The 9,121-nt window shown below is 49.1% G+C and overlaps 4 protein-coding genes and 2 non-coding genes across 6 annotated transcripts in view; 4 read left to right on the top strand and 2 right to left on the bottom strand.

Annotated features, from left to right (window-relative positions):
* Positions 1–2,708, top strand: part of Pmar_PMAR027855 (hypothetical protein) — a gene marked incomplete at its 5' end in the record, with an annotated part of 4,939 nt that extends 2,231 nt beyond the window's left edge. Inside the window, 12 exons of the mRNA XM_002773355.1 lie at positions 99–164; positions 207–391; positions 938–1,046; positions 1,102–1,191; positions 1,242–1,373; positions 1,422–1,593; positions 1,646–1,719; positions 1,764–1,905; positions 1,953–2,072; positions 2,109–2,186; positions 2,232–2,372; positions 2,517–2,708. Of these exons, the coding sequence (XP_002773401.1) occupies positions 99–164; positions 207–391; positions 938–1,046; positions 1,102–1,191; positions 1,242–1,373; positions 1,422–1,593; positions 1,646–1,719; positions 1,764–1,905; positions 1,953–2,072; positions 2,109–2,186; positions 2,232–2,372; positions 2,517–2,578 (1,371 nt within the window). The 3' untranslated portion in view covers positions 2,579–2,708. The remainder of the gene's footprint in view (positions 1–98; positions 165–206; positions 392–937; positions 1,047–1,101; positions 1,192–1,241; positions 1,374–1,421; positions 1,594–1,645; positions 1,720–1,763; positions 1,906–1,952; positions 2,073–2,108; positions 2,187–2,231; positions 2,373–2,516) is intronic.
* An 813-nt stretch (positions 2,709–3,521) lies between these two features.
* Pmar_PMAR027856 (THUMP domain-containing protein, putative) lies at positions 3,522–4,838 on the top strand. Its single transcript, XM_002773356.1, has 5 exons — positions 3,522–3,638; positions 3,685–4,013; positions 4,064–4,202; positions 4,516–4,619; positions 4,697–4,838. Exons 1-5 carry the CDS (start codon positions 3,536–3,538, stop codon positions 4,826–4,828), a joined length of 807 nt encoding a protein of 268 aa, XP_002773402.1. The 5' UTR covers positions 3,522–3,535; the 3' UTR covers positions 4,829–4,838.
* A 117-nt stretch (positions 4,839–4,955) lies between these two features.
* Positions 4,956–6,224, top strand: Pmar_PMAR027857 (proteasome subunit, putative). Its single transcript, XM_002773357.1, has 9 exons — positions 4,956–5,044; positions 5,142–5,239; positions 5,284–5,412; positions 5,460–5,531; positions 5,583–5,663; positions 5,708–5,825; positions 5,873–5,942; positions 5,990–6,100; positions 6,149–6,224. Exons 1-9 carry the CDS (start codon positions 4,985–4,987, stop codon positions 6,157–6,159), a joined length of 750 nt encoding a protein of 249 aa, XP_002773403.1. The 5' UTR covers positions 4,956–4,984; the 3' UTR covers positions 6,160–6,224.
* Positions 6,225–6,287: 63 nt separating this feature from the next.
* Pmar_PMAR027858 (hypothetical protein) lies at positions 6,288–7,932 on the top strand (the record flags this gene model as incomplete). Its single annotated transcript, XM_002773358.1, has 8 exons — positions 6,288–6,390; positions 6,489–6,649; positions 6,700–6,806; positions 6,851–6,987; positions 7,034–7,143; positions 7,206–7,355; positions 7,456–7,609; positions 7,721–7,932. The coding sequence occupies 8 exons, from the start codon at positions 6,288–6,290 to the stop codon at positions 7,930–7,932; spliced, it is 1,134 nt and encodes a 377-aa protein (XP_002773404.1).
* A 731-nt stretch (positions 7,933–8,663) lies between these two features.
* Pmar_PMAR027859 lies at positions 8,664–8,745 on the bottom strand. Its single transcript has one exon. It is a non-coding gene; the product is annotated as a tRNA-Leu (tRNA).
* A 106-nt stretch (positions 8,746–8,851) lies between these two features.
* Pmar_PMAR027860 lies at positions 8,852–8,933 on the bottom strand. The gene has a single exon. It is a non-coding gene; the product is annotated as a tRNA-Leu (tRNA).
* Positions 8,934–9,121: the final 188 nt, after the last annotated feature.

Raw genomic sequence — 9,121 nt, forward strand, 5'->3', positions numbered from 1 at the left:
ACGCTCATGAGGCCGGTGAAGAATCTTCTAGGATTTGACTCAGCGGAGGTATGAATAGTTGATCGAATCAGCGGAATTTGTTTCTATGTCCTTCACAGAAGAAAAAATACAGCGAAGTTGTGAAGAAAATAAAGAAGGCCAACCGTGGCGAGAGAATCGATTGGGTAATGCCTGTTCATGCTAGCGAGATGAACCGCGATTTTCAGGTCTTGCAAGATTCGTTCATAGAATCAGCAGGGGAGTACGTGGCTGCGGTCGCGAGTCACTGCAAGTATTTTGGCAACCCTGACTTTGCCTTTTTTGTCCGAGACAAGATCAACGATGAATATCATAGTAGCGCCGATGAATCCGAGAGTATCGAGCCGGCCGAAACGTCTGTTTCTATTGTGAAGTGATATTCTCATGCCTTGGCATTCTTAAAGTTCTCTGTCCTTTCTAACTGTAGTAATCTAGCCTTGAGTTTGTTATGTATAGGGTCTCAGGCTGAACCACTCAGTATCGCTGCTGAGTTAGTTGGGAAGGCTTCGATAAGAATCGTTCCGTACTATACTCGGTCACTGATCGCTGAAACTACACCGTAGAGGGGCAGTCACATAAGAAGCGCACTGACGACAGATACGAATGAGCAGAGTATAACTGCTAGTTGTGTAATAAGACGCAAAAAGTGTTTTTGACGTTGTATAATACTGTCATTAACGTACAAGCTTCGGAAATTTATTGATTTTGAGATTTTCAAGGTATAGACCTTGCTCTCTTACGAGTTCCTAATGGATTGACCGTTTGTGGAAATATGCGAGGGGAAATGATCGAACTGTTGTCGCCTACGGTACCCTACCAGTTTTACTCCAGCGCGATATCGGTGAGCTATCGGTGAGCTGAGGAGAAACCGCGAGAACCCGAGAAGACCCAGGTTCGAATCACCACGCTCGTATTTTAGGGTGCTGTACTTTTCGCGGCGGACCATTCGCCCGATGTCTTCTTTCAAGAAGAGCGTCATGGGAATATTTGACCGCTGGAAAGCGTCTACGTGCAAGGCAAGCTTGCAGGTGACTTTTCGCTGTCTCTGTGCTTCCGCCCTACCTTCATTTTTTCATTGTTTAGCTGGCGGGCAAACGTTGCACACTACAGAGGAACAAAGTGATCAAGTGGCAGCGAATAGCTGAGCGTGAGATAGCGGAGATGCTCCGGCAGGTGACTCAAGTTAGTGTGGGTCATCTTGTTTGATAGTCTAACGGCTCTAGGGGCGAGAGGAGAAAGCTAGGATCAAGGCAGAGCAGCTGATCGCGAATCAGAAATTGGAGAGTGCCTATGATATTTTAGAGACACACTGCGAGCTGCTCTATACGAGGATTCAGTATATTGATCAGTCGAAAGTAAGGTCGCTGTTGGAGTTGAGACCGTTGGCATCACCTCTGGTGAAGGAATGTCCTCCCGATCTCATCTGCCCTATCGCCACGATGATCTATGCTGGGGTGCGCTTGACGGTACCCGAGATGGCTAACTGTGTGAGGCAATTTGAGCTGAAGTATGGCCGCATTTGGTGTCAACAGTATATCGATAATTCCACTCAAGATGTAGCGCCGAGGTTTGTAGGTAGCAGGAAGCGGTAATATGAGGAGCTTGTTTTTATGCTCGTTTTATGTAGGTCTTCTGACGATCACATCCCTAAACGAAAGTGTGATACTGGATACGTTGGACGAGATAGCTGATAAGTTTGGTGTGGGGTCGGATAGGCTCCTGCTTGCCCTCGAAAGAAGGTTCAGGTGGACTGGAAGCGCCCTTTGACGATTGAGGAGAAGTTAGCTGATGCATTGACTATCTCGCATTCCCCATCTATTCCCGCGTCCACGACGCCGCCTAGTGTTACACAACAGCAGATCTCGCCTAGTTCGAGTGAGCCTACGGGTAAGACGGAGCAAAGCTTTGGGCTTTGGGAATAGTGTTATCGTCAGTTCTGCCGGAGTCATCCTCGACCCCGGATAAGGACACTACTGGCTTTGTACCGAATCCGGAGGCAGATGAGCTTGTCTTTGAGGATTTGGATAAGGAAGAGCAATCCATCAGCAACTCACGTAAGATACGGAGTATGGTGGATCATTGAGCCTCAGGTCCTTTCCCTGCGGGCCACACCTCAGCCAGTAAGGCTCTGCCAGCGATCAACTCACAAGGCACTCCGCGTCGACCGAGTACTTTGGTAGTTTGTCGCCTGGTAGCTGACTCGTATCCTCCAGGGTGTCGCTTCGACATTCCCAGCCCATCTGCCTTTGCCTCTCCCCGTCATCCTTCCCTACGTAAGAAGATACGTGGTGAAGACGAGGAAGATGGGAACTTCTCGTCAACCCGAACATCAATGAATGCACGTCAGAAATCGAGTAGGATGCGTTTGTACCTCTGGTTTTGCAGGAAGAGTATAGTGTTTTATGCTATGGTGTATCAAAGATTGCAATGTTCCCTCGCCACTGATGCTATTACTACGCTGACGCGAGCGTATGTGAGTGTGTAGGGAATCTTCTTAGGTCGGGTTCGGATGCCGAGACAAGGTGGGAGAAGGGGAGATCGAAGATGCAGAATTCGATGAACTACTGCAGCGATTCAACAAACTCAAAGATATCTAGCTCTTATGTGCGTCGCTCCGCTGTTATTATTTCACAGCTTTCTCAAATTTTTGAATGCTCCATGGGCGGCAGCTATAATACGGGATCTATCATTCATTCTGCATGTTTCGCTCCGCTCATTGAAGGCATAGTGTTTGCTCGCGTATGGTGTCGCATGGTATGACTCGTATTATGCTGTGCAGGGCTTGGGCTTGCACGGTCCCTTTACTCTTGAAGTTTTTCTGCAGAGACGCTAGGTGGGAAATGCTACCACATTCCGAGCCAGATGAAGGTATACGACTCTCTCGCTGGGCAGTGTCGGCTTCTGTACGAGCGTGCAATGAGATCGGGCGAATCGATTTACTGAAACATAGCGGTCTCCGCGCTGATTGGCCTGGTATGGGAGTGTGCCTCCTGGTATGCCCAATCCGGTACCGACATTGACTCGTGGTCAACTATCAGGTCGATGGTAACAGCAGGACAGAGGCTGTGGTCAGATCTGGATGGCTATCAGACTCTTCCCGCGTCACGCCTCGTTCTACCGCCACCTTCCCATGCGAATAAACGAGTGTCGCAGTGTGCCACCTCGCTGATCTACAAGCAGCTCGGCCGCCAAACCGGCATATAGTGAGATTAGTTCTCTGGCTGACAATGTCCTCGGGATTAGACGCTGCTTCCGCCAGAATGCATGGCTCTCCTTCACGGTATGATGCACCTGTTACGGGTGCAAAGACGACCTACGATGAGTTTCGCCTTCGCTTGGAGCGCATCCGGTTCGGTACATAGGATGCCTATTACGAATTCCACTCTATAACCCTCTTTGTCGGGAGGCAGCAGCAACGTCCATGTGGGAATTCAAGATTAGTCTCAAGAATACGATGGGGTGTTATTGTTGGATAGAGAGGATTTTGTGTACTTCACACGGTCAGGTTTGATTCGGCATGCCTGGAAAGCGCGGCGGTCGGCATTACTCGCGACATGATGCTAAGCGGCGACGGGCGATCGAGAAAATCCCCTTGGAAGGATTGGACGCAGACGCTAGAGGTACTATGGGACGCCATAGAGATTAGGGAAATGTTTTTTCTATTAGGTGTAATCATAACGTGCAATTTGCCCAACCGTGTAAAAACCGCCACAAGGGATATAATACGCTTATTCGAGCTCCATTGGGCTGCTATCAACCCCGATGCTGATAAGAAGTCTACTACAGAGGAGGGCACAGCGAATGTTAGTGAAAGCATTGAGGCCGAGCTGGCTGAGTTGAAGGAAGAGAAGAACAGACTGTTCCGTTTCGGGGGAGACGTTTGCCGAGGAGTGGTATTCATTCGTTTTGAGGCCGGTGTCACCATGAAGCCATCAGAGTTTGTGCACAGTCTGCTGAAATCAAAGGACCTCACTGCACCGAGCAATGTGTGCCGGGTACTGCTATTAATTGCATAGAAACACCCTTGGAGATTTCATGTTTTCAGATATCACCATTGGACATTGTTCGGGCTCCCAATCCTGACTCGTTGAAGGTGATGGGCGAGAAATTCGTGGCGGAGCATTTGGGCAAGGAGAGTCAGGGCACCGAGACGTGGAAAATGGAGATCAACAGTCGCAATATGAGTGATACAATAATAACATCAAATACCAATACTATATAGAGTTTGACTTTGTCTCCAAACGAAGTGTGGCCATGATGGGCAATATGCATATGGTAAACTACGTGTGTTGATGACAATATCAAGATTCAGATGAAATTTATGGAAATTCTCATTGATTCTTGTACATTTCTACTCGATTTTACGGGTAAACTTCTATATGTAGTGAGGAAACTCTTGAGGTCAGCTGAGGGAACCAAACATGAATTTCAACACTGAGCCTGGCATACTAGCGCCGTTTGGATTCAGGGCTACGTTGATGATGTGGTATGCATTAGGTAACATGAAGCGGCAGATGGTGTTGGATCTGGTCAGCCCTTTTGTTGATGACGATAAGCATGCAGTGTCGATAGTTGGAGCGGAGTTGACACTCTTAGTTGAGGTAAGTTCTGTAGGCTCGAAAAGAAGGGAATGTTGGTGAAGGACCTGTTGCTAGTTGAACGTACCGTATCCCTGCAGGTGAACCAGTTGTTGTGCGGCATGAGCCTCTGCCGAGAGTTCGAGTCTTTGAATAAATACCATGTGGGAAAGTGCCTTGGGTATGGCTCCGATGATGAGAAAGATGACGTTAATGGTGACGATAAAGAGTAGCAACGTGTTCAGAAGTTTCACCAGTAACCAGCGAATTACTTCTTGCGTTCGTGGCGTAGTGATGACCGCTTCCCCGAAGGCCGGGGCTGTCTCATGCTAGTGTCTTTGGTAATCCCTGGGGGGGGGTAGTAGTTGTTGTTATTCATACAGTGAACCATGGCCCGTCGCTACGATAGTCGTACTACTACGTTTTCCCCGGAAGGCAGGCTTTATCAGGTAACACTTTCAAGCATACACGGCTCATTCAAACAGCGTTAGAATATAGTTGACCATGGGCACAGTGGCGTGAATAGCTCTGATATATTCGGATCAGGTTGAGTATGCGATGGAGGCTATCAACAATGCCGGATCGACGGTTGGTGTGCTCGGCAAGCAGTGTGTTATTCTGGCTGGTGAAAAGAAGACTATCAGGTATTGTTACCTGCACCCTGCTGATGAGATGTGTCTGTCCTTAGTAAACTCCTCGAGTCTGGTAAAGCGAGTGAGAAGATCTATCCTATAGATGACCATGTTGTGTGCGCTGTTGCTGGTATTACAAGTGATGCCAACGTTCTTATTAATCAGCTGCGACTGTCAGCTCAGAGGTAGTGGCAAAAGCAATCACAGTGGCCAACAGTGATGGTTAATATAGGTATCGCTACGCGTATCAAGAACCGATACCAGTAGAAAAACTAGTGACCAGCATATGCGATGTGAAACAACAGTGAGTTGACTCATTTGTATGACGGATGTTGTGACCTCCCTTGCATGGCAGATACACCCAATTCGGCGGTCTCCGTCCCTTTGGTGTATCTTTCCTCTTCGCTGGTTATGATGACCACTACGGATTCCAACTGTCGGTGTTCTCCTTGCCCAACTTCGATCATCACAGTCGTGCAGGTACCACACTGACCCGTCTGGCAATCTCAGCGGGTGGAAGGCCACGGCTATTGGCGTGAACAACCAAACGGCACAGGGCATCCTCAAAACTGATTGGCATGAGGACATGTCCACTAAGGTTGGTGTAGCGACGTGCTTCTTCACATGAGTGATGGTTCTTCTCAGGACTGCTTGGATCTAGTAGCCAAGGTATTGGTGAAGTCCATGGACACTGCTACACCCACGGCTGAGACCCGTGAGTCGACCGACTACCTGAGTGTGATTTCATTGATGCCTGCTCAGTTGAATTTGGTGTCCTGACTCTCAACAAGGATAATGAGGTCGCTTTCAGAATGCTTTCTGATGATGAGATCAATACGCTCATGGCGGCGGCCAAGCCGGAGAAGCCTGACGGTGAGTCTATCCTTTGAATATGGTTTTTCGGTATCTGTTCTGTTTCAGATGAGGAGTGATAGACACCATAGATGTGAGTACTGGAAAGGCTAGTAACCTGCCTTTTTAAATGACACCGTTTCGCCATCACCAGGCTGTTGTGTTTGTAATGAAGCGAAGGGGCTCCTGTAAGTAGCTTGCGTGAGATATGCGATGGAGTGGGGCCGCAGTGAAGCACTTGCGTGGTGTGAAGCAGCAGCATGTTCAGGAGATGCAGGATAGACTTTGGGGGCCGATGAAGGGCATGCCGGGTAGTGCAGGACAATGTGGCTGGGGCGAGAGCTAGTTGGCTCCATCTGTGTATTGTTGGTCTCCATAACCTCTAGTTGATGGTTTCTCGCTAATTTAGGTGAGCGATGGTTTCTAAAGCCGCTCGAGGGCCCGAAGTATGCTGAATGGTACTTTCCTAGTAAATACAACGTCCCTGAGTTCAAGGTTGGAGACTATTTCGAGATGCAAGCAGAGCGCTATCATAGGAAGAAGCATCCTGCGATGGATCAATTTGACAAGGTTGGTTGGAACTTTGAAATCGCCCTGCTCGCATTGGCTAAGTGTCCCAGGTCATGCATAGGGTGTATAAGCACAAGGATCGGATAAGGGCCTTCCTGTCACAGCTAGATGAGGAATCCTTTCGGAAGGAGCCAGCGTTTCAAGACCTCCATGCGATGTAGCATTTGAGGTCAATGCGCTTCGCAGTTAACACTGCAATAGGTATCGTCTGATGGACTCTGAGAGCCCATTATCGTTCCAAGTGTCCGAGAGGATCTACCGGGAAACTCCACCGATGTTTGGTCCGGGATACGTCCCTGGTGGGTCTGGAAGCACCGAGGCTGCAGAAGTCGACTTGGGTAGTTTCGTTGTCGAGCAGCGTTGTAATGAGGTCGTTGGTGTTAGAGAATGGGAGGCTTTTCGAGAAGGCAACAGATGAGCTCATGTTCTTGATGTCCTTACTAAAGGACAATCTTGGAAACTTGGACTATGAGAAGATCGATCGCAGAATCACTGTAGGGCTCTGCTCTAGCTCGTTCACTTGTAGCAGGGAAATCCGAGGCTATTTACCATCTAGATGCATGCTAGTACGCCTGCCGAGGCAAGGTCTATGGCAATGGACGCCCTCCGGGAGCACGAGATACCCATACCGTGGTCGGGCGCTGCGGATGTTCATCTCGAGTTCGATGAAACAGAGGTCGCTAGCGAGACGGGGCTGGATATCGTGGTAGGACTATCGCCAGTGGGCATCGTTGGTGGTGCATCCCCGAGTCGCTGACTGACCGAAGTGGTTGGAGGGAATATGGCCATACTACAGGGTCTTTCAGGACGAGGGTTCTTCGGTGCGTTCTTTGCTGGAAGAGGACAATCTGGAGGCGACAGCAGGAATGGAAGCTCTGGGAGGCCTGACAGAGGAGGACATTTATCGGGAAAGTGGTTATGACGTCGCTGCTACATCTAAAGAGGAAGAAAAACGGGAAGGTAGAAACGAGGGACCAGGAGCGATGATGGTCGGATCAGTGAGATTCGAGTGTCGGCGAAAAAGATGAATAAATGCATTTGCTCCTATCCAGTTTGGTTATTTGTTCTCAGTCAACGAATTTGACCTGCCGCCTAGCGGCGAGTTTGATGCCGAGCTGACGGCGGTCGATGATGACGGTGCCGTGGAAGTACCGACTACCCCCGTCAGGACGCTCAAACATGTTCGTCTCAATATGAGATTTGGGAACTCGGACTTCTCCCCCAAACTGTTAGAGAGCAGAAGAGCAGCATATGTAAGTGAAGCGATATCCACTCAACAGTAGCATATTATTACTGGTGTTCAGCGTCAACGTCGTAAACAGGCTAGATCAAGGTTCAAGGAAATAATGTGTCCGTCAAACCGGGTAGGCGGAGAAGAGCCAGCTGGGTCCCAAAGTTGAACCCTTGAATTCCTCTCGCGTATCTAAGCTTGGATTCTGCATTTGCCGAGCTCAGCAGGTTAGTCAGTGGGTTTCAGAATCTCGAGTCCCCGATTCCAAAGCGCCAACGGCTGTTCATGGAACACCGCCATCGCTTCGTGGATCCTTTATTCCGGTGAGTGGAGGCGAGTTCGTGCGGCTTGACCCTTGGGTGAGTTCAGACGCCGGCGCCTGAAGTATATGGAGAGACTCACTACGGGGAAGACGAAACCAAAGGAGAGGAAATACCACGGTTATTATATAGTTCATCCAGACAACAAGAAGAGATGGCCGTCGAATCTGGGGTCGGTCACCATCCCTTGGCCCAGTCCATACCACTGAGTTTGCTCCATGATGGGTTGCTAAACATGTTTCTGGAGTGAAGAGTGGGCTCGTGTTCTGATAATGATCGGGTCATAGTTTAAGGGAGGTATTGACCACTTTCAGAAAGAAATCTCAACAATATCACTAGTATTACGACCACTCGGCCAAACTGACTGTTTGTATTCGTGCTTTGACTATCGGGTAGTCTCACGGCTGTCCCGGTCTCCAAGTCTGGACAAGTTGAACGATCCCTCTCAAAGGTAAGTTCAGTATGTCAGCTGTGGGGTTCGAACCCACGCGGATTTCTCCACCAGAACTTGAGTCTGGCGCCTTAGACCACTCGGCCAAACTGACTGGTTGTGTGAAACTTTTCACTATTGGGTAGACTCGGGGTTTTTAAACTATCTCGATCTCCAAGTCGGGACAAGTTGGACGGTCCCTCTCAAAGGTAAGTTTAGTATGTCAGCTGTGGGGTTCGAACCCACGCGGATTTCTCCACCAGAACTTGAGTCTGGCGCCTTAGACCACTCGGCCAAACTGACTGGTTATGCGGAGCTTCTCACTATTGGGTAGTCTTAGGGGTTTTTACCTATCTCGATCTCTAAATCGGGACAAGTTGGACCATCCCTCCGAAAAGAAAGTTTAGTATGTCAGCTGTGGGGTTCGAACCCACGCGGATCTCTCCACCAGAACTTGAGTCTGGCGCCTTAGACCACTCGGCCAAACTGAC

The sequence above is a fragment of the Perkinsus marinus genome, assembly GCF_000006405.1.
Source record: "Perkinsus marinus ATCC 50983 genomic scaffold scf_1104296958914, whole genome shotgun sequence".
Lineage (NCBI taxonomy): Eukaryota > Perkinsozoa > Perkinsida > Perkinsidae > Perkinsus > Perkinsus marinus.